The following is a 25,367-nucleotide window of genomic DNA, read 5'->3' as shown; positions in this document are numbered from 1 at the left end:
TTTTTATTATATAAAGCTGGAAACCGCCAAATGTTTCTTTCACTAAACCAATTATGGTACGAGAATGGTGTGGCATGTTGCACCGTCTTGTTAAAATGACAGGTCGTCCACATTGAAAGCACTCAGACGTGGTACAAAAATGACTCTATTGTGATCATCATTAACTGTTACGTTCTGGCTGACAAAATTTTTGAACAAAAAAAAATAGACCAATCATTCTATCGACCCATAAAGCGTACCAAATATTGTCTTGTTCCAGATACAATAGTATTTTGACAATAGCACGAAGATTGTCTTTACCCATAATGCGACATTTTTGCTTATTGATGTTACCCATGTAATCAAAAATGAGTATCATCGCTGTATAAACATTTATAAAGTGATTATCAAAAATGATTTCGTCGTCCAAAATTTCATTTTAACTATTGAATTTATGATTGCAACTTGTCGAGCAAAAAGAAATTGTGCACGTTCCATGACTTGCTAAAATGTTTAATCAATTCAACTGTGTTTAAATTCATTCATGCTAGATTGTTTTTATAAAGAAACTGCTACTGTTCGAAACCATTTTTTTCTTTTGATCCTCAGTCGAAATAATGAAGATAAAAAAACTGAATAAATTACCTTCAATTTGTCCTTTGATGTATTCAACTGAGTTCGTTAGGGTCACTGCTGCTAGAAAACATTTAAAAATTCCATGTTTCTTAAAATACTGAAACTACGGTTATCTAAAATTAAAAACAGCAACTTTAATCAACGGGGGGCTTGTATGGCATGGTGTATCATTTTGATACGACACTTTGTTCTTTGCGCGTTAACAAAGTTATGCCGAGAATTCCCCGAAGCCGGAAGAAAATGCCACGTGCCGAATTTTAATCATTCTTATTTACAAACACGTCAAAGAAAGCCCCTAACAATGTCTCTTTTGATACAAAAGATCAAACCGACAGCGGCAAACGTATAGGTTAGGTATGTAGGTAACATTGCGGCAATGCTCAGTTCACTTTGGTTACTGCTGCCGCCAGCAAAACAGGAGCAGCACCATTTTCGTATTTCGTGTTCTGAGAATTTGTTAAAAGGCACATTTTGGCCCTGACTTCTTAATTCCAGCGAAAATCGTTAGCAGCCGCTTTCGAGCCAAGTATCCTTCCGGCAGTGGGTGAACTTTAACCTTGCCATTTCGCATTGAATGGCGTGTGTGTGTTTGTGTTCGAATCCATTTATACACATGTCCTTTAATTGTGTTCTTTAACAAAAGAGAGAAATAGAAGAAGGTTTAGTTAGGAGGTGGCTTTGGACGAGTTGCTTGCCGCGGGGGTTTGTACGTGTCCGCACGTACCGAGTCGGCCATCGAAATCCGAGTCCAGGAAGACCTTCCCTGTCACTTACTCAGCTTTGTGTTAACCCATTAACGTTTGGAATAGATACTTTTCGCTGGAATCGCACTGTTTGCTTTGAACAGTGCGGTTTTGGTACTGAAAGATTGGTCAAGGAATTTTACTCTTTGAATTGTTGAATTTTTGGATAGATGACTTGTTCAAAAGATAGTGTTGCAGACCCCCTTTCGTTGTTTTAAACGCAATTCATACTTTATTTCGAGTTTTTGAAAGAATTATACCTGCAAGTACTCGCTTTACTCGTTTTACGCGAGAATCCAAAACTTAAAATACGAAGAAAATATAATAAAGAAACGGTGAAAATACGAAAGAGGATAAAGAGATGACAAAAGGCATCGTAAAAACAACGATAACATGAAAAGACGACAAAAGTACGCGACGGAAACATGACGAAACAATGATGATTCCTTAAATAATATCTACTACTATTTTTTCTCGGGATTTGTTTATTTTTGATTTCGAATAATGAAGATAAATTATCTTTTTGACAACAACAAAGTGACGAAAAGGCAACAACATGGTGAAATGACGACTGAAAACTGAAAAGATGAAACAAAGAAAATACGACAACCACAAAACTGACGATAAAAACGGCAAAAAGTCGCCAAAAAATGGCAAACAAACGACAATAATACGATGAAAAGGTGGCAAAAAGATCATGAAAAGATGACAAAAATACGACAGAGAAATGATAAAAAGACGAAGAATAAGAAGAAAAGAAAACTAAGAGATGTCAAAAAGGTATTGAAAATACAGACATCAAATAAAAAGAAACGAAAGAACGACGGAAATATGACTAAAAAGTAATGACAAATAGACGAAAAGAGGCCGAAAACTCAAAAATTTAGAGCTATTTAAATTTAAGCAAAAAAATGCATTGTCAAACTTTATGGAACATCAAAATTACGCAGAAATGAAAATAACCAAATACAATTTAGAAAACATGTTAAGGGAGTATGTTTGTAGTACAATTACTTTTTTCCTTAAGCGATAGAAACTTTCTTCTTTCGACAAAAGCTCCTTGATTAAAATTAATATCTTCTACTACTTTTTCTCGGGCTTTATTTTTAATTTTAAATGAAAAACTTAATTCTCTATTTATTGATCGGTTTTCCTCAATCTTTTGGTATAACAAAGAGTACTTCAAAATTAAGAAACTTTACAGTTTTGCCAGAAGATCTGGCGCCCCTGCGCAGCGTGAAGACGACGAAAATGCAATATAATAAAAAAAAGCGTGTTGAAAAGGAAGCAAAAATATGATAGAAAATCGTTGAAACGACACAAAATATGACCGAAATAACATGAAAGCAAGATGAAAACACAAACGAAAAAACACCAAAACAGCGAAAAAACAAAAAAGGCGTTTTTAAGAAGACATCAAAACATGCCAAAAAAATGACGAATATACGATAGAAATACGACGAAAGAAGACCGAAAAAACAATATGAAGAAGGACTACGTTTTGTTGTCGTAACAAATAGGACGACGAAAAATGGCTGAAAAGTGACAAAACACACAACAAAAAACGGCGGAATGATGAAAAGATGATAAATAGTGAAGAAAAAACTGCAAAATGACAACGAAAGGACACCAAACCAGTAACAAAAAATCGACAAAAACGGCAAAAACCCGCCGAAAAAATTGAAAATTGACAAAAAATGACAAAAAGTTCATGGCCGTTTAAAATACGACAGAGAGATAACCAAAAGACGACGAATACGAAGGAAAGAAAACGAAAAAATGACAAAAAGGCATCGAAAAGACAAAAACAGGATTACGAAAAGACGACGAAAGCACGATGGAAAAGTGACGAAAAACTGATGACAAGCACGCGATATGAGAAAGACGAGAGGCGACGAAAATACAATGGAGAGACTCAAACGCAGTAACCAAAAATGGTAAAAACGACAGTAAAATACGACCAAAAGTAAATAGGTAAAATAGATGTAAATAGATGCAGAAAAGGCAATGAAGAGACTATAACAAGATAGCAAAACAGCGAAAGAAATGTCAAAAAATACTACATATGATGACTAAAAGACGCCATCAACAGCAACCAAAAATGCCACAAAAGACAAATAACAACAAATCAGTGAAAAAAGACAAAAAGATGATGCAAAAGCGATCCAGGTAAGAAAAAGAGCGAAAAATTACGAACAGTTGTTAAAAAGACAACAATCAAAACGACCAAAAGATGATAGCAAAGGGCAATAGCACACATACCAAAAAAGACGAAAGACGAGAAAACAACGGCGAAAGGCAAATGATGAAAGATGAAGCACGAGAGTCCAGAGTAGTGAATAATTTAGGTCAAATCTCAAATTTGTAGCGAACTAATTGGATTCAAAAAAGTGCTGATATCCTTCAAATACGGCCAAGAACACTATAAAACAAACGCTATTAAAGCGTCTAGGCCACGTGTTACGGAATAAAGCGCGAAAGAGGCATCGATATGTTAGAAAACGGTACACAACAAAATTAATTTACACTTTTCCGCAAATCTCACAATCACTTAATACTAACAAACGTTCAAATGAACTACAAATGTCGGTTAAACTTTCATTTAAATCAAAATTTGATTGAACTTTGCTTCTTTCTTAATTTTGGAAAGAAATTTTAACCCTTTCTTCGGTGATGAAAACACAGGTTGTGATCCTGCGGATTTTTCTTCAGCAAAATCTAGCAACGCTGGAAGACACATGCATCCAGCAAATCTAGGAAAATTATAATATTAAAGTTTGACCAGAACAGAAAATAGTTCATAGAATCTAAAAGAGACGGATAAAAAGGAAGATTTACTGACAGGTTAGTCGAGCAATCATTCAGTACTGCAATTCATGAATGAAAGGGTAGAAAACTGAGAAAGACAAACACTGTCAGCAGTTCAGTAGTCATGTCCATGGGCCATAATGTATGTCCATGGGGTAAAAATGTATGCACTGAATGCGTTTTATATTCGCAGTCATGCAACGCTATCAATTTTTTCGAGCACTGGTACAAACACGGCATATGGGCGGTATCAGTGTGACCACATATGTTTAAACGAGTTATAATTTACTTTGTTTAAGAGACTTCATAACGTTTCTTGGGCCAGTAAAACCTTCAATCAGATTACCCTGGCAAGGACTCCATTGTTTGTAATGCAGAATTTGGAACAAAGGAATGATGCGAAACAGCCTGAGGATCAATCCATGGTTACTTGACCTTCAACTTGTTTTTTAAACAATTTTTTTTAATGATTTTATACTCATATTAATACTAATATTGCTGCCTGGATTCTGGTCCAAATTCCGTTTTAGGTCTTCCCTGAGGGACCGAAGTATCATTTAACCTTTATTAGCAAACAAACTCCCTGTAACCGGAAAGACATTGTATAGCAATCGTTGGTACGGGAGGTCCACGCTTTCTACCACTCCCTTAATTTCAACGAGTTGAATGGAATTTGCTATTATTTCTGGTTCTGATTGATTCCTTAGAATTTTTTCTGCGGTACATGCTACATAGTTGGCCTAGTCGGTGACAAGAAAAGTGATAGTTCATGTAATCGCCATATTGGATAGCATGAGGTTAGATTATACCATATTGATACAATTGATACGAATTTTATAACGATCCCCGACCAGGAGAAAAGTATAAAAAAAAATATTACAGCTATTCGAGGAAAAAATTCAGTGCAATAAGACGCCTGTAAGCCTGTTTCCTATAGCTTTTTCTCAGAAACTAAACAATTACTGGAACAAACTTTTTTTTTATTTTGCTGATAGACATTTGAAGAAAAAATTAATAACTTTTAATCTTTGTAAATGAAACACAGCTAGCAAACCGTATGCCATTTTAACCATAACTGAACGCTACTGATTCCACTGTGCGACGGTAGCAAGCGCGTGCAGTGACTCGAAGAGCCGTAAGGCATCATCATATAGCTAACCATTTGTTTGGCACAATAAAAGGCCTTCATTTGACAAATAAACATTTCTATGCGATATATGGGGGGACATGTTGCTCACTGAATTACTCTGCCGCTGGCAGCGTTAGTTTCTAGGTAAACATGAAAATTGACTGAAAATTCAAGCGTATTAAGGATTTTATAGATTCAACATGGATTGAGAAATCGGCAATTTGTATCGATAATTGTAAACCTTGAAGGGGCAGAATTGTATTTTTTCCAATAGTTTTTTTTTTCATTAGCGAAAACATTTATGATTGAAAACATGTCATGTCTGTCTCGAACTGGCATGGTTATGACCCGTCATTGCAATTCTTCCACCTATACATCGGTAGATCCGATCGGTCGGGCGGCCGGCGGTGGAAAGCAAAAACATTTATCACTTCATAATCACACACTCCACTCTACTCGGACGAATTTCTGCCATCGGCAAATTTCACACTGCCGTGGTAACAATTAAATATAACGAATGGTTGGTTGTTCAATGGATACATGGCCGTCCGTTCGTCCGAGTCAGGCCCGTAGCCCGCAGGGCAAATTTCTGTCAAAATCTCCGTCCGTTCACCTTTTCCGCAGGTTACGCGCTTTCACTCGGTTATCCGAGTAGTCGCGTCGGCTCCAGTGTGAGAGTTGTTAACTGCAATTTGTACTGTCAGAAAGTCCTTAGTTAAAATAACAAACACTCAGCGCTGTTTTTGTTATTCACGGACCGTCTGTTTAGATGACTTTCTTCTAGCTGAATTTTTTCCCCATTACAATATGTTACATTCCGAAACTGGTTTGGGGTTTTAAATCGTTCAACATTCAACCTGTATTGATGGATTTTACCAAAATTTTAGAATGAACAGTATTATAGCAAGAGACTTTATTATTGTTACTTTCAGCTAGTATTTCAGCTGACAACTATTTTTTCAGTTATTTATCTGTAGTTTTAAATCTCCTGCTCGCTCGTGACTGTCACGACTCATTGAAACGGAGGTTGTATACATATTACTTAAGTCAATTAACAAGAAATAGAGGACTTGTCATGTTATATCGTCCAAACACACACACGTGCACCTTCCGTTAACCAAGCTCAAGTCATTGGCGTCTCTCAGTCAGTCTGTCATGCCAAAATCGGAAATGTTTCCTCTTTTCTACTAGACAGTCGTTGCTCGCTTGTAACAACTTCAAACAACAAATGAGTGTGCTCTTGAACTAACAACCAGCAACAAGCACAGCTTCTCGTAGCAATACCGCTTAACGTTGACCAAAGCCAATCCGGACCGGAGGGATGACTAAACGCTTTTCTTCTGCCTACGACTACTTGAGTCAGCCAAAGTATCGTTCGAGGTTTTCTTTACAATAAGCGATCCGATAATTGCGCACCTGCAAATGGAGTAGTGAAACCTTGACACACTGCTAGCAAGTGTGCTAAGTACTGAACTTCTAGTTGAACCGACTCTACAGCTGATTTCCATCATTTATCAGTCACCCACAAATTAGAACTCGAACCTACGATTTTTGGGGTACGAGGCCAAAGGCCCTACCTCTGCACCGTAGACGGACGAGCTGGATGAAAGCAAACGTTACTTTATTTATCACGAAAGCCCCCCTCCCTCCGTCGTCTGCCCGGCAGTGGCTGGGTGTGGGTGTTTACCAGCGCACGAATATATGGGTGCCGTGCCGTTCTGCTGCAATCGATAGCGATAGCACAATCTTATTGATAAGAGCTACCGCCGTCGCCGTTCGGTTCGTAGTTCTGCGAAATTTGGTCCCTCAGGAACTGCGATCAGTTACACACGAAGTTGCAACCCTGGCGAACACGTGCTGTGCAAATTACTGCCATTATTTAAAGTTTCTTTTCATAATTTCTTGTGACGTGATGTAAGTTTCGAAAGTGGACACCCTACTGCGCAAGCGGAGATCAATTATGGTTGTGTCAGGTAGAACTTCACGGTGTATTTAATTTCAAATATGGCTCGGCTTTTGTGTCTCTTGTCAAAACAACTATGGCAGTCGGTACCTACTTGCGTAGAGTGTTAAGCGATAATTACTCATACCATTTAGCCTAGGCTTTCGGTTCGGAAGATAAGATTCGCGCACACGCGGGGCTCGTAGGTGTGCGAGACCAAGTGAATCTCCACCAGGCGTCGCGCAGGTGGATGAGATCACACTCTGGCAGATAGACGCTAGATGTATGGTTGACAGTGTAGACTGAGAAAAAAGAACGCGTGTGTGCTAATATATTTAATTTGAATGAAAAATATTTAATTGTTCCCAGTCGCGTCGAATAATCACATGACGCTCATGAATCTTTGTCCCTGCGAGCACGGCGAGCAACTCGTTCTGCCTAATCGGGACATCAGCAGCGTCGCGATTGTCAAACCTAGAAATTGTCTGTGAAAGTGTTGATGCATTGATTGAGAAGTGAAGCAGAATCGACCGAGTTTACTGGGAGTTCGGATTTATCACCGCGGTACCTCGTGGATCGTCAAAGTGCATCCGGCCCTCCGGCTGTAGTTTCGCCTTCATCAAATTATTAGCGTTGTACCGAACGATGTAATCTTATCTCTGAACCGAACAGAGGATTGTGTGTTGCAAGGCAGGTCGCCGATTAGATAGCGGACCTTTTCTCCGTTTTCCGTTAGCGCAAAAGTTTCTACTCGAGGTCTCCGACGCGTCGTGTCAGGGCACGATCTCGTCTACGTTTAACCTCCTGTTCTGGGCATTGTACGTGTAACCATTGTGTTGTCCTTTATCATCATATAAGCTTATGTGTTCAATGTTTCGTGTACTCATCGGATTATCAGCGCCAAAAACAAACCACTCGACGCATCATCGGTGATGGACATCAACAGCTGGGTCAGTCAAGTATAACAGTGCTAATATAATCATCAACGCTGCTGCTGTTGGCTATACGAAGCAAGCACACGTCAGTTTGCTGCTGTGCATCTAATCCAGCCTCTAATCTCTACGTTCTTTCTGTTGATCCTATTTACAGCTGACGAAGTCCGCTGCTGTCTAAGCTAAAGTGTCGTGGACCGTACAAACAAACCAACCAAGTAAAATACCATCCAGTGATTGTGAACTGAACTGAACTGAACTAGAGCAGTGTTTAGCTCCTTTGGTTGACACGTTTAGATTGTTTCAGTGGAAAACTTTTAATCCCTTTGTTTGTACACACGTGCAGCAGCCATGAGTTCCAAGGAATTCGAACGCAACGAACCCAACCGGCGCAGCATCCGGTTGAAGCCAAACAAACTAGAGGTAGTAACCTTGGCTGAGCTTCCTACTGCCGCCAAACGTACTACCCTGCTCAGATCTCCCCAGCCGGCTCGGGTACTTGCCCGCAATATTCGCAACGAACAGAACACCCGTGGTCAGGTCGACATACGCGATGGTTACAGTCTCAAACTTAGTGACATAACCTCTACCGTTGAACCTACAAAAACAGTCAAACCAACAGCCGACCCAATTCCGTCCCCGGTGGACGACCAGTCACTATCGGTGTTGCAAAACCTGGAACGCCAAATCAACACCATGGAGTTCGACACCCGCATGAACGCGGAGCGTTCCACGGAGTCCAAAGACGTGACAAAGAAGGAGCGTCCCGTTCACTACCGAGAACTACCAAGCCTACTGAACTCCGGCATAAGTGACGTAGCCGGAAACGGGTTTGGATACATGGAACGGCCTGGCAGTGACACCGAGGACGAACTTAACCCCACACCCTTCAAGCGGGGAGAAGATTCACGCAGCTCCACCGGATGTGCTGTGACAACCACCTCGCTAGCCTACGCCCGTCGGCTCAAGACCGCTCATCCAGTCTCCCGCACCATGTCGGATTCCAAGAATGCGGAAAACACAGCCAAAATGCTTCGCCAGAAGAAGCCCGCTCCGCGTCCACCGATGATCATTCCGACCACGTCGCCTCCGCACGTCACCAGTATGATTCCGAAGGGACAACAACCTGCGGCATCACCCCAACCGGCAACCGCTATCGGGTCATCAACCAGTTCGACGGCTTCCTCCACGGGAAGCAACTCGAAAACTATAGCGACTGTAGCCGCTGCCGCCACCGCCAGTATCTTCGCACCCTTGCCGGCCACCAGTAGCGGCGTGAAAAATTCAACTGAGAAAAAAATCAGCTCCGAAATAATGAAGCACCACCACCAAGTCGCTCCGCCGAAAGTTCAGGTAATACCGCGTCAGCAGGTCATCGGATTTTCCCTAGAGTGTGCCACCGCAGTCCTGGGAACGTAAGATTCTGTGATTGATCACTTTCCATACGCGTACATTATTATGTTGTTCTTGTGTTGTTATCCCCAAGTCTGGAGCGTGGTTTTGTGTATTTTGCTCTAGACAATAATGCTTCTCCTTCCAGAAGCGCTGGAAGATAACACTTTGAACGATAACAGACTTCTCCCCGTCTAAAGATGACGTCTACGACAGTTTAAACGTGGAACCTTATCGAAACTAGACAATCGGCGTTTATTTATCAAATCAAATGCGTGTCGTCAACGGTATATTCAAAAAATCTCAGGAAGTGATAGTCCCAATTGGACTTGAATTTATAGCCGAGATTATTTTGTGAGGAATTAACTTAATTAATCGTATTGGGATGACCAGTTTGAGCCTTAATGAATTAATTTATTTGATTTGATTGATCATCAATCCATAAGTTAAGTTTATTAAAATAGGAGAATGTGGTCCTGGTTTCGTCACTTTTGGCTTTTGGGACACAATTTTTTTGTTTTTTCTTTAGAATGTTTTATTTTATTGCGAAAATAAATATCGATGCCTACATTCTAGAAAAAATTTAAATATCAAATTAATTAAATTTAGAGTGAGACGCCAGTTTTCGATGCATCAAGCAAATCCGTCTAATATCACGAAAAACATAACTTTTTTTTGTAAGAGTTATAAATGAAAGTTATTATTTATAACGCCTTCTAAAAGGCTCGAATCTCAGCTGGGAGCGGTTGTTAGAGTCAATAGGATCGTAGCCAGTACTCGAAAAAATTGACAACCCTGCATGAAGGCGAATATAAAACGCATTCACCGCATACAATTTTACCCCTGGTAGTGTTCTTTTATTTGTCAGCTCATGGACATAACTACTGAATTGTTGACAGTGTTTGTCTTTCTCAGTTTTCTACTCTTCAAAACAATTCATTAATGAATTGCAGTACTTAATGATTGCTACTAACCTGTCAGTTAATTTTCTTGCTCTTGATTCATATTTTTGGAAAAAAATTTCAAAAATTAATGAATTGAAAAAAAATTGAAATCGTATTTCTTAGCACTGATCGTTGTAATAGCCCCGCAATTTTCCTGTACTCTGACAGTTGGCTACGAAGTTTGTTGTATAAAAACAGAAGCACAGCAAAAATCTGATAAATCTGATGCAAAAGGACGACAAAGGATGACAAAAATACGACGAACTTAGCATGATAAAGCGATGAAAAGACGATGGAAAGATGTCAGAACAGCGTCAAAAACACGGCAAGCAGACGTTTTAAGGACAACAAAACATACCAGGAGATGACAAATATATATAAATATTACAAAATGATGACGAAAAAATGTCAAAACAGCCGAAAAAGCAACAAAAACAGAGATTAATAAACGACGAACAGATGACGAAAACGCGATGAAAATATGACAAAAAGGCCATAAAAAAAGACAAAAATACGTGAGAAAGGTGATAGAAAGACGACATATACGAAGAAAAGGTGACGAAAAAACGGTGAAGAGACTTCCGAAAGACAAAAATAAGATTACAAAAAGGCGCCAAAGGAGGACGAAAAGACAACAAATAGACGACAAAAATACATCGAAGAAGTGCGGTGAAAGGACAGCGAAACATCAACGGACAGATGGCGAAAAATTTATGACAAGTAGGCGAAACAGTGATGAAAAAAGACTAGGAAAATACCACGAAAAGAACTGCCAAAAAGATTACAAACGTCGACAGAAAGCCACCATTGAGAGCAACAAAAATGCCAGAAAAGGTGATGAAAAATGACAACAAGTCGCTGATATAAAGGTGCCACAAAAGCAGATGTTAAAACAACGAAAAATGATTAACGGGTGGTAAAAAGACGTAAAAATAAAGGAAACTCAAGTAACAATTCTAAGTTTTGTTACGTTCCTCTAGTGGTTTGCATTACCAATTTCATAAAACCTCTAATAAAACTATGAGCTCGACCAGAACTTTCTGATGACCACTATAAAACTGCTTTCCGACCAAGGGGTCCACTTTTCAGAAGGTTTTTATAGCCTCTTTAGGAATCAGATTATAAGCTATAGTCTTATCGCAGCAATAAAACCGATTACGCTTTTCGCTGCTTGGCAGCTACCGCCATAATTTAATGAAGTTTTCGGTTACAAAGCTATAGCAAACACCTTGCTCTGGTAAAAAGCTTAATCAGTCCGCCAGCTTTGTTAACTTCAACATACAACCGTGAGCAGAAAAGTTAGAGTTTTACTGTCAGATCATCCTGATCGGTTTGGACCATAATAAAATATCCCATAGAATAATTAATAAATTTTCAGTAATCTCTGTTGGTTTGCAGCATATGCGTATTAAATTTTATCGTGCAAGTTGATAAAACAGGTGGATAAAATCATTTTGCATTTTGCGTCATTTTGCAATTTCACACAATGAACAGCACGACCGCTAAACTATTCTTTATAACGAAAAACTATGGCTTAAATTGAAATTTGGGGAACAGTGAGACAAAAAGACTCCTTCACATTTGTGGTTATAACTAATTTAGCTTATAACCAAAACGACTGAAACTTTTTTTCAGACGATTAGAAGGATATACCTTTCAAATGGATTGAAGAGCTGGTTGGTAGCTATCACCAGAAAAATTTTAAGTTTTGAAAAAAAAAGTATTTACGCTTCAGCAAAACTAAGAACTAACAAAGCTTCAAACAAACTAACAAATGAAGCGCAAAATGCGATTAAACTTTCATGTGATGGAAAATTTGATTTCAAACTTGACTAAATTTTGCTTCGTTCTCAATTTTAAAACGAATTTATAACTCTTCGGTGATAAAAAAGCAGATCTTTGGAACTGCAGATTTTTCTTCAGTAAAGTCTGGTAACTCTGCTTGCTCTATTTGTTCCATTGCATTGTGTAAATGAGTTCTATCACAAATACTAGAGGCAATAATAAACTAGTAAGACCATGTAAAATTATGTTATCCGTGGTCGAAAAGTTAAGAAATCGTGGTTAAAATGACTACAAAGATAGTTTCAAATAAATTTCCAAAAGCTAGAAAACCCTAATTTACGCTTCATCAAGCGTATGTTTGTCTGCAGTTGCACTGACAGTAACTTAAAACTGATGCCTGTGCTAGTGAAACATCCAATTTTCGGGGCAAATGTATTGAAAATGACAAATGAAATAATACGCGGCATGACCTTTGACAATTTTCCAATAGCCGACACTTTAAAATGAACAGTTTTCGCTGTTTGGAGCCGTACCGTAGAAGATTTCCAATCAACTGGTGCAAAAATTTCGCAAGAACAATCAGGATATCGCTGAGTTAAAACTTTAAAACCGCTTAAAACCTAACAATTGTTTGTGACGTTGTGGTAAATGAGAATAGACGTACACGCGCATCGAATTTGTGGCTCGGTGATTGATCCATTCGGATCATCCGAATTTGTGAATTTGCACAGAAAACCACTTAATAGATAACTTTTTGGAACATTTTATAATATGGAGGTCAGTCCCGGAGTAGTGGTTAGCATTCACGCCCCGCACGCCGAGAACCCGGTATCAAATGTTATAGTGACCATGAAAAAAAAACATTTTATAATCTTCAACGTAAAAAATTTCAGTGACTTTCTCTTCGAATAGATAGGCCGGAAAATGTTACAATTAAAACTAACAGTGCAAACAGTAACGAGTGCATTCTATTAGCGAGTTACCCTGCCAGTAATACAGAAAAGAAAATGGAATTTTTTCAAGACCATCGTACAGAATGAGCCGAAGGGTCACAGAATTTCATGAAATTGAACAGGTATATAAAATGGACTTAAGAAGAAAAAAAAATATTTGAAAATTTCGAGCTACCAAAAGTGTTTAAGGGAAATTTTTCGATTCTTGCGGACATCGCTCGATTTAAAAATTAATTTATAATTCTTAAATCAAGCTTTTTAGCAAATTTTGTAACAAGCATCTTAGGCCATTTAAGTTCATGAATGGTTCGATCACTAAGACTCAATTTCGATTCATTTAACAAGCAAAATTTGAAAAAGTTATATATGTGGCTTTTATAAATATCCTATATATAGCTTTTTCAAATTTTGCTTGGCTGAGATGGAACTGTCAAATGAATCATATTGAGTCAAAGTTATCGAACCATCCCTGATTAAGTTTTCTTGGCAATTCAAAAAACCATGGTTTTCACAAAATTTTCCAAAGTTGTCACAATTTTTTAAAACTAACAATAACGTGATAAAAGTCTCGCAAAACTAATCGCCGGCGTGAAAAGCTTATTTTTTAATATGTTTGCGACAGAGAGGCACAATAGCAAAGGACACTTAGCGCCCGTACTGATAAACATTTGCCCTGTGGTAAACTTCCATATTTGGTAATTCATTTTTATTTTAAAGTGAATCAGATATTTTGCACATTTCCAAAACAGTTGAAGTTAAAGTCCAAATAAAAACCACTAAATCAACCGTTGATTATTCCCCTATAAAACCCAGATATAATTTGTGAGTCAGCCTAATTTAGTGGAAACTTGATTGTACTAATTTATTAGGTAACTATTGTCGATAATTTTACGTCAAACTGTTTTCAATGAAATGTTTAACACACCGCGCTTTGTGTTATTAATAGAATATTTTGCGTGTGAGTTGACAGATCCCATTACCGATATTGACCCTAGAAATCACTGAGCAATTGATTTTCCAATTGACAACCGAGTGAGATTAACGTTTGTCAATTTATCACTTGCCAGCGAAGTTGGAAACCAAGATTGTTTTGGCGAAGGTGATATGATGGCTGGGGTAATAAATACGATTCACCGTTTGATTATACCTGCTTGGAGCTTGGCACAATCAGCTGTCGCGGTGTTCAGGTGTTCTTGCACATGCATGGGTTTATAGGAGGATGGGTAGTTTTCCATGATTCAGTTCTCCAGTTGCCTGCACGGGGCTGGTAAATATTGTACAGGTACTTAGCCGAGTGACGACGGCGATGAGGTGCTGTTGTTGTTTGATGTAATCAAAGTGATAATGTTAACATTTTGAACAGGACACACAATGCGGCGATATTGCTGCAGCAAATGCATGTGGTTTAGTACCGATAATTATACTAGACATTGTGCAATAACAATTAAACAATCTCTGACCTGTTCCAATGTACAATTGATTCTCGTCAATTATCTTCACAAGTAAGATAATGAATCATACGCTTAATTTCATTATCAGCTTCTCACTAGCCTAGTAAATTACTTCAGTAGTTTTCTTTCCGGCGCCGCAATGTTTATGCTCCAGTTTCCCACATAATCAAGTTTTATGCCTTACCTCACCTAACGCTCAATATTTCCGATTCCACATGAAAAGTCTGTTTTTCCAGCAAACACAACCAACTATCTTGCAGCACAGCACAGCAGCCTGACGTAAGAGGGAGGCCATTTGGTTTAGATTTATTCAAATAACATTTTGTAGTTACCAACCGACGGGGTGACTCTGGCGTCGAAAATTATAAATATTGACTTTATCGTTTAACAAGTGATTGATTTATCGGTTAACGCGTCGCAGCATTAGCCGAAAAGTAACGATACCATTGAAAAGAATTAGTCAAATATTTGTACTGCTAAATTGGCTGGTTGTTATTTAAGTCTCAAAAAAACGCTAGTCACACCGATTGACGGTACCGCACTGGCCGATTCTGTGAACGGAAATAAATATAGAAGCCAAAATGGAAAAACAAAACAATCTATTCCCAATGTCAAGATCAAGTTTCTTACCCCCAGCGCTAGGCTGTGTGATTGTACTTGTCGGGCGGAACCAGTTGTGTTCAACCAGCCAGGCAGCCAGCCAGCAGATTTATTATTCGATTTTTTGGAGAATAATTTAACACTTTGACAGCACTGCGGCGGTGCTCTCATATCACACTAACACTCGCGCAGTTTGTCACGGTTGTTTATTTTGGCCGCGAGATGATTTAGAATCCGATGGGAGCACACAATTCGATTAGAATCCGAAGTGTTCCTGTTGGTAACTGGAAGGTGATTTCACATTTTTGTTCAAAAAAAAGGATTACAATTTATACCGCTGATTTATGTGAGGTTTTTAATCGTAATCGACAGTCGGCAGGGCCTGTTTTCAAACTAAACGCTATCATAAAATGCGTTGCTGTTAAAATCAACATATCACAAAATCCCAACTCTTGTTTTTCCACTTAAATTGTGGCGTCAAAAATATTACTTCCTTCTGCTGCCAATCTCATCGAGTACAGCAAGCGTTCCAACCAAAAACCGATCGGTTCGGTTTTCTTTAATATTTCACACCTCATGTAGTAGTAGCTGTAGCTGGGATTAACCAATCCGGTCTGGTGCGTATCCTCGCGTGGTACCGAGTTTTCGAAATGCCGATGATTGCCGATATTTTTAGCACCAATAGTAATTTGCCGGTTTCTATTATTAAAGCTACACTGATCTCTTAAGTCGACCCGCCATGGCGAAAAATCGCTGTGCACGCAAAAATATGTTTAGTACGCTAAGATCCGAAATCAGTCATATTTTAGCAAAAACATTGACGGTTAACAAATTATGAAGTCTTGTTCCAATTTAGAAACAGCAAATTACAAATTTTACGATTACCACATTTGTGGTAAATTTAAACCACCGCCTTACTGTCAGCTTCCCGACGTCATTTTGGTCGCAATTGTCGTAAATTTTTAGAGCAAAATCCATACAGAGCACATACTGTAGCGTTACACCATTTGCCGGGGGAAAATGACAGCTTAACCGTAAAGTGGTAACAACAACTCGGAGACGGATGGTTGTTGCAAACTCTTGCAATATTTTTCCGCTATGTTGTGTTCTAGCCGGGGTGGTAAAAATAGTCAAGCACTGCCGCGGCAGTGACTCAGTAATGATGCAATAATTCTTCCGTAACGCCTCGAGGGTGGATCCAAATCAAGCCGCGGATCGTGAGCAATTAACCGATGACAAATTTATGTCTGTTTTTCCTAGCTAGTAGCTAGCTAGTGCGGAGAGCATCTCCGCGTTAGTTAGTTCGTTCACCGACTGGCTGATGACTAATCTCCAACTCTTTGTTTGCTTTTAATCCTCCAGGGCTCACCGAACATGCAGATGCGCGGAACCGGCGCCCGATGGCGGCCAGCCGAAGAGCACATCGGCAAGTACAAACTGCTGAAAACCATCGGCAAGGGTAACTTTGCTAAGGTGAAACTGGCGAAACACGTGCCCACCTCCAAGGAGGTGGCCATCAAAATCATCGACAAGACACAGTTGAATGCGTCGTCGCTGCAAAAATTGTACCGAGAGGTAAGTGTTGTCCTTTTTTTCCTTCTGACTCAACTTTTATCACTGTTGGTAACGAGGATGGGTCCGGTAACTACCAGGTTTATATACATTTCTACTATGCAACTTCTACTATGTAAATTTAATTGTATTTGGTCATTCTAAGTATCCAAAAGTACAACTTTTGTCGTGGTTTTGGTAAAATAATAGTAAAACAACTCATGCAGTGAGCCAAATAGTCCGTACTACCTTACGTACATAAACCTTTTTGTCTCGTCAGGGACTCTCTAGATTAAGTTTTGCTCAATATTTTTAAAATGTTCCTAATCGTTCAGGGCCTAGAAACTAGAATAGTTCAAAAACATTCAAATTTGACTGAACACAAGAAAAACCCAGCATTTTTCATCCGGCAAATATTACCATAGAAAAATCAATACTAATTTCAAACTACACTTCATTCAGTTTAGTTTTATTTATCTCAAAAGACGTACGCAGCTGTGGTTCTTTTTTTACGATTAGGTAATCCTGCCATAAACCACTTTTTCGGTTTAGCCTGAAAAACGGTTGTAATAAACTTGTTTAACTAGCTGTCAAGATAGGCTATTTTTGGCTTGCTTGGAACGTCAGCTCAGGTAGGTACGTACAATTTGCTGGCCAACCATGTATGATGGCTTGTAGAGAGAACTTCCTGTAAGAAATTGCTGGCAAGATCTCATGGGTTTTTATGTGTTCCATTTTACTACCCTGGCATACCGGACAATTTGAAGTGTTATGGTCTAATTCTGTAAGAAATTTTCCTAGTCCTTACTCTAACCATTTCGTAGATCGTGGTGGACGTTTATATGTCAAACAATATTCAAAACACAATTTGCTAAAAATCGCAAATGTCTCACCCAGTACTTAAACTAAAAACTGACACTAAAAATAGGTTGTATTTCATAAGATTGAGCTCAAAAAATGAAACATAAACGATGGTTGCATCTTCAACGCTTATGAAAACCGAGATAAGTTGGCGTACTGCATGTTAAAAACTCAAAATAAATCTGGAGATAAAAAGATATCATATCATACTTTTAACGGTCCTTAAAATTGATCCGCGCCATAAAAAAGCATTCAAAATCCCAGAGGAGTCATTCCATTGCGATTCAGAGGAGTCAGGATTGCGATTTCATACTGGTAGACTATCCTGAATGGCAGAAAGATACAGCAATGTTTAAAATTGCTATTTGAAGATAAATTTTTCACACGCATTACGTATATCACTGCTTAGCTTCCCTAACAGAGCCATCAGTTATATACACCAAACGAATGGGGTACACATCAGTGGATGGTTATTATTTCAAAGTGTTAAACTTCGCTGCAGCCACCATTGAAAGTTTTTAAGTGTAAACGAAAATGGTTGTTAAAATAACAAAAAAATATGTCTTTCTATTAAGAAAGTTTTTAGCATCGAATGACTTTAAATAAAGACATAACAGCCGATGATAAACACAAAAATAACTATGAGTTTTTACTTGGTGCCATTCGGCAATTGAAAAACATGAAAGCTGCACCAAGCGCGCGTCGCTGTCCTTCATTGTACACAGAAATGCAGGAACGATAACCAGCGACAGTAATTTTGAAGAATCGATGTCGCTGTTTAGCAGTCCTACCACAAGTTAAAGCTGTTGCATCTCGCGCCAGCGCTGCAAATTTTTTGAGGCAAAATAGCGATCGAGACACGAAGCTAAATTATATGGGTCACATCAGGCACATTACGCCGAACCTACCGCATTAGCCTTTTCCGTACTTGTGCAATTCGAAGGCTCTAATAGATCATTGCGTGAGCGATAACAATCAAACCCGCGCACATCGGATCGAGGATTACGCCACGATAGATTCACATGGTCAGCACTTCTCAATACAACCTGATCGACAATTTTGTAGTCAAATATGATAGGCGAATCTATGCACTGGAACGTTACGATACGCTGGTCCCAAGATACCGCCTTGGGGTACACCAGATTTGCTTTTGAACGCATACGATGCATTCGAATCAAGTTTCATCAGCAACATCCCCCCAGTTGGCTTCGAGGTACGATGCTGGTCTAACAAACCAGTCGTCGTATGTTCGAATCTCGGCTAGGCGGTGCTGCTAGGTAGAGTCAGTAGGATTGTTGCACTAGCCCCGTAACTGTCCTGTACTCTAACAGCCGGCTGCGAAGTCTGTCGATAAAGAAGGATAATGTCTAAAGACGGTTTATGCCCAAGGCTTTGCTTTTTTCATCAGCAACATTCTACAACACAAGTACGTGCTTACTTACTTTACTTTACTTCTTCGGCGACAATTCGCTCATCGAATCCATGCCGTATTCAGGAGACGTCTCCAAGATTCTCGGTCTTAGGCTGCCGCTATCCAGTCGTCCCTAACACCCGCTGTTGTAGCATCCACGTCAACAGCGTTCATCCAACAGGTACAGGGTCTGTCTAGAAGTCATCGGCCTCTGTCGGATTCTCTGCTAAATATTGGTTTCGCTGGTCTCTCATCCTGTATCCTTGCTACGTGGTCAACCCATCGTAGCCTGCCGTGTTTTAGTTGCTTCACAATATCTGCATCTCTGTTGCTTGGTATTGCGTCGCCATGAGCCTCTGGGTCTGCCTCTTCTTGTAGATTCCAGTCGTGTGCATCTTTGCTAATCTCGTTCGCTCCTTTCCTCAAAATGTGACCAATCCACTTCCACCTACGTTCACGAATTTCTGTTGCTATCGGCCGTTGATGACATCGACGATGGAGTTCCTCATTGGATATCCAGTTGTCAGGTCACCAAGCACGAATGTTATATCGCTGGCACCGGTTAATAAATACCTGCAGTTTTCGCGTTGTCTCCGCTGAAACGCATCACGTTTCGCAGGCATACAGATACAGCAGTACGGATTTAACGTTTGAATTAAAAATTCGGGTTTTCGTACGTAGAGTGATCTGGTTTGAACGCCAAATGTTTCGCAAACCTGCAAATGCACCCCTGACCTTCCTGATCCGTGTGGCTATATCAGTCATACCACCATCGGGCCCTATTGGCAGCCGCTATCCGCCCACATAGTGGTCACATCACTAACATACTCGTTAACGTAAACAAATGCGTCGACCACTTCAAAAGTATCTCTGCCTGTCAGCGCCACAGTTCCAACACACGTGTCGTCCGCAAACCCTAGGAGCATATGAGATTTCATGTTGATGGTACCGCTTCTTTGCAAGTCTGCCCTTCAAATAGCACCTTCCAATGCAATTTGAACATCAAATTTGATAGTCCGTCACCTTACTTCAGATCGTCTAACGTCACTAACGAGTCCGATGTCTCACCCGCTATCCTGACGCTAGATTTTGAACCTTAACGTATTAGCGTAATCAGTTTTGTTTAATCAGTTTGAACATGGGTTTCCACATATTCAAGCATAATCTGTCACAGCTCATTTCGTTTAATTGAATCGTACGCCACCCTGAAGTCTATAAACAAATGGTGAGTCTACAAGTTGAACTTCCGGTATTTATCGAGGATTTGTCGCAAAGTGAACATTTGATCCGTCGTGGAGCGTCCCTTTCGAAAACCGCACTGGAATTCGCCAACAAAGGTTTCCTGCAATGGCGTCAGTCTGAGAAACAGGATGCGGGAGAGAATTTTGTATGCAGATTTGAGGAGTGAGTAACTGTGAAATCTCTTGGCCATCACGAGTCATTACGAAACCCTTTCAGAGGACTTGTCCGTTATTATTTTCAATATCATCAGTGTGTAATCCTGTAGCTCTTCTGTAACTCAATTATTACTAAAAGGCTACTTTCAGCTAAGTTCCGAAACTGTCGATAACCTTGCCGAAATTAAATTTCTAGTGTGTATTTTCTAGTCTGAGGTTAAATGAAAATAAACCCTCGGTTCTGAAATAATTTTCGCGTACTACTCTTACAAATGTTTTGGATTTTTCGAAGAACCACCGCTTAAAATTTGTGTTTAGCCCTAGTACAATTTCCATATGTTACGTATGTTTCTTATCTCCTCTTCTTCTTCTTCGTCAGTATGAGCGGTCAGAGGGGTACTCGTGCTATTTCAAGCAGCCGTCTCCATTCAACTCGATCTTGGGCCACTCGTTGCTAATTTCCGAGGCGTTTTAGAAGTGTCAGAAATCACTTTCGATTCGGTTGAGCCTTCTTGCACGTAGGACCTTTCGTTCCTGGTGCCGGGGGGTTTGTTGAAGAGCACCATTTTCTTCACACTGTCGTCCGGCATCCTTACGACATGTCCGGCTCACCGTAGCCTACAGACATTCGCCAACTGTACGATGGGAATCTCTCTGAGCAGTGCTTACTGCTCGTGATTCATAAGTCTCCGCCACTCTTCGATTTCAATTTGTACTCCGCCAAATATCGTCCGCAGTACCTTCCGCGCGAACACAGTAAAGGCGCGTATATTCTCTGTGAGCAACGACACGGTTTCAAGTTCATACAAAACTACTGGCCTAATAAGGATGTTGTACATTGTCAGCTACGTACGAAGGCGTATGCTTCTTGGCCGTAACATTTTTCGAAGAAAGGTAGGGCCGATTTCTTGGTTGAATCCACGGCCAGAACTCCTTGCTAGGATAGTTGTTTGCGGTCACTAGAAATCACATATATTCAAACTTATCTGCCACTTCTAGTTCATTGCCGTCAAGGGCTACGGTCCGCGGAAGGTACGTGTTTGTTTTTCATGTGTTTGTTCCTATCTCTTGAAAACCGTATTATAGAAATCAATCCCCGCACTCTGAAAATCTGGAAATGTTTACTTACAAGCAGGGACCGAAACGGTTACACTTTTTCTATTACATTTACCAGCATGCAATGCCATGTCAGACTCTTAACCAATACCATCGCTCTGTACTGTTTCTGTACCGGCAGTGCCTATCTTATAAGTGTTGAGACTAGTCAGAATATGTACATGATAATAAGCAAACATTTTCATACGTTAGCCGATCATTCACGCAAAATGTCGTGTAGAAATGACATGCATTAGCCACTTTATGCTTACAGTTATAGTTGAAATAGTATAGAGAAGTAATTGAGAATAAGATGTATTGGGAACCTTCTTACGTAAAACCGTGTTGTTTGGGGGAAAGCTGTATGTTTGGCTTACGGACGCAAAGCAGCAAAAGAGAATACAAAAAAGTGTCTCCAAGACTGGTGACACTTTTTCCCGCATATCGAAGAGTGTCTGACATGTAGAACAAAAGATGTTTTCGGTGTTCGTGCATTTCTTTCCGGTGCTTGTGTACTAGTAACATGTCGCAAGACTGGTAGCAAGATAAAATGGTAAAAGTCTTCAAATTTTTATCACCAACCAGTACATTTAACGTCCCTGCTTACAAGACCTAAGTTCTCGATATATTCTAAAACATAAACTTAGAGCTATCGACTGTTGAAAATACACGAATTTGTTTTTTTCAGCTGGACAGTCAATCGTCAAAGCAAAACGATACTTTATCTTTTCTATGCCCGACGTTTCGATGTATTTGACATCTTTTTCAAGGCGTTATAACCACGTATCGTCTTTTGTCTGCTGGTTTCTGCTGAAGGCTTAAACTAGTCGCATCAATTCGCAGTACTAGCATTAACCGAGTGTGCATGAACGAAATTTTGGCGGATCGTTTAAACATACTGGCTGAACCGGCACACTACTTGGCTATCATATCTAAAACATATCCATCGAATCGGCCACTTGGCTAATACAGTCCTTTACCTTTTGGGACGGGAAAATTTTGTCATTTTTTTCTTAAATGGAAATAATCTTGGATTTTTGAAAAGGGTGCGCGACGTTATGGATACGGACTTAGGAACTTAGGAACGTTAGGCATAATAGACGATAGGCATAATGGACGTTAGGCAAAATTTACAAAACTTGGTTGTCCTACGAGTGCGCATTTGAACCAATCATCGTTCCGTTACAAGGCACTGAGAACAAGGGCCGTCCAATTAGCATTATCATTTGGAATAATGATGTTTTTCATGAAAACGTTGGCATAATTATAAGGGGCCATTTTTCATACACATTTGGCATAACGACCATGTGGTATAATTCCTTTATTTAAGAATTACATTCTACAAACTTTCCGTGTATTTTGATATTAACGTAATAAAAAGTCGGTTTTGTAAAACCATAATTTTCAAACTTTTGTACCATTGTTTCTGAAATTAATCAATGTAGTAAAACAAATTTCGTAAAAATTACCGTGGTATCGCGTTACTATCTGACGTACTAAGAATCACAAGGTACAATTTGTTTCGTTCTACTAAAATTGGCTGGGAGAAAGCGCGCAAATAGACCTAATATATACACCACCTGAAAGCTGCCTTCGATCACGTTAACTACGAAATATTATTGAATTGGCTGGGAAAACTGCCTAGGATTTCTGCCGCATTCACTAAATGGATGTGGTCTTGCTTCGTCTGCCCTATAGTCAATGAGTCAATATCAGAACGGAACAATCGGAATTATTTGGTACTCCGAGAGTTCTTCAAGGAAGTAACCTAGGCTCCTTTGTTTTCCATACTAGTCATCAGTGAGCTCTCTGTGTACTGCTACCATCTGGATGTAACGTGTTTTATTAATCGTAATAAGATGATTTCTATATAGAATGATAATAAATGTAATATCCACAACTATTTGTTCGCCAAACGATTCTTTAAATACATTTACTACGGCATGGTTGTTGTGGCATGTTGAACCATCTTGTTGAAACCACAGCTCCTACACATTTAAAGCATTTGATTGTGGTATAAATAAAGGTAAAAATCAGTGATCATGGACGGTGATCCTCGTGGCTAGCTTAATTTCAGCGAGCGATCTGGCAATTACGATAAAAAGCTCCAAAAATTGTTTTCACCTCGCAATGTAATTCTGTTCTGACGAAAAGCTTCTCCCAGCAAAATTCCTTGAATCAAAGCGTTTTGTATTCGATTTTTTATCTTTGCCTATTCACATTACCGTACAAGTAATATTTATCTAAAAATACAAATTAAAAACAAGCTTCTAATAAAAAGGCCTATGAAACATTTAGTCTATTTATGTTTTTCTTCGAAATCGATGTTGCCATACAGCGCATTTCTAATAAAACATATTAGCTTTGGCGCCCTTCAGACGAAAAAAAACTTCTCCGATAAACTTTAGTTACCTGCGGCGAAGGCCACTTACTTGTTATGAACTTTTCCATCGCACCATTCTAGCAGCAGGGCAAGTATAATACATTGTTAGTAATTGCCGTCGACAGTCTAATTAAATACTTCTACCCACTTCTTCTACTCTCATGTTGTCCTTGAAAGAATGATACAGTCCGGCGAGGATGTAATAGTGATACTAAGCTACTCGGGACCGTGCTGTCCATCCTCGTTACACTCAAGTTAACCATTTTGTCTCGGGTCTACCCGGTCGGAATACCAACCGTTGTCGGGCGTGACCCCTCGAGACATTAGCGTTCCAATATCATTCAACTAAATACTTCTTTACGTTTATTTTCTGCTCTTTCAGGTCCGAATAATGAAACTGCTGGACCACCCGAACATCGTGAAACTGTTTCAGGTGATCGAAACCGAAAAGACGCTGTACTTGGTGATGGAGTACGCATCCGGTGGCGAAGTGTTCGATTACCTGGTACTGCACGGTCGGATGAAAGAGAAAGAGGCTCGCGCCAAATTCCGTCAGATTGTGTCCGCCGTACAGTACTGCCACCAAAAGCGAATTATACATAGGTATGGCTGTTCGACTTTTTTTTTGGGAAAATTAATTTACCTAATAAAATTTCTTTTCTTTTTGTGTCATTTACAGAGATTTGAAAGCGGAAAACCTGCTGCTCGATAGCGAAATGAACATTAAGATTGCCGATTTTGGTTTCTCGAACCAATTTACACCCGGTTCCAAACTGGATACGTTCTGTGGATCTCCTCCTTACGCTGCCCCCGAGCTGTTCCAGGGTCGAAAATACGACGGTCCTGAGGTGGACGTGTGGTCGCTCGGCGTTATTCTGTACACACTGGTCAGTGGGTCGCTACCATTCGATGGTGCAACACTACGAGAACTGAGAGAACGCGTTTTGCGGGGAAAATATAGGTAGAACAACATTTTCTGGAAAATTTCTCTTGAAAAAATATTCTAATTCCACCATTCTTTTCGTTTTGCTTTCAGAATCCCATTCTACATGTCCACAGACTGCGAAAACCTGCTGAAAAAATTCCTGGTCCTCAATCCGGCCAAACGAGCCAGCCTCGAGTCCATCATGAAGGACAAATGGATGAACATGGGCTACGAGGACGACGAACTGACTCCCTACGTTGAACCTAAACCCGATCTGAAAGATCAGAAACGGATAGGTAAGACGGGTACTGTATTCCCCACTAATACTTTCACTTGCTGGCGTAAATCCGTTGTGTTTTTGTTGTTGTTCTTTTTGATTCGTGTAAATATAATCGCCTCTACTACTATGATACTCCCCGTCCCCCTCGAAACATATTTACACGATGTCAT

The 25,367-nt window shown here is 39.7% G+C and overlaps 1 protein-coding gene across 8 annotated transcripts in view; it reads left to right on the top strand.

Annotated features, from left to right (window-relative positions):
• LOC128734359 (serine/threonine-protein kinase MARK2-like) overlaps nt 1-25,367 on the top strand; it is a 144,645-nt gene that overhangs the window by 61,546 nt on the left and 57,732 nt on the right. For 5 of the 8 annotated variants that reach the window (XM_053828522.1, XM_053828521.1, XM_053828526.1 and 2 more), the window contains exons 3-6: nt 16,657-16,869; nt 24,375-24,595; nt 24,672-24,953; nt 25,029-25,222. In XM_053828522.1, the coding sequence (XP_053684497.1) occupies nt 16,657-16,869; nt 24,375-24,595; nt 24,672-24,953; nt 25,029-25,222 (910 nt within the window). Of the gene's footprint in view, nt 1-7,159; nt 7,269-7,655; nt 8,056-8,326; nt 9,523-16,656; nt 16,870-24,374; nt 24,596-24,671; nt 24,954-25,028; nt 25,223-25,367 lie in introns of those variants that run through there. The other 3 variants (XM_053828524.1, XM_053828525.1, XM_053828523.1) reach the window with 3 other exon arrangements.

This window comes from Sabethes cyaneus, chromosome 2 (genome assembly GCF_943734655.1).
Source record: "Sabethes cyaneus chromosome 2, idSabCyanKW18_F2, whole genome shotgun sequence".
NCBI lineage: Eukaryota > Metazoa > Arthropoda > Insecta > Diptera > Culicidae > Sabethes > Sabethes cyaneus.
This window is presented reverse-complemented; position numbering and strand designations above follow the sequence as displayed.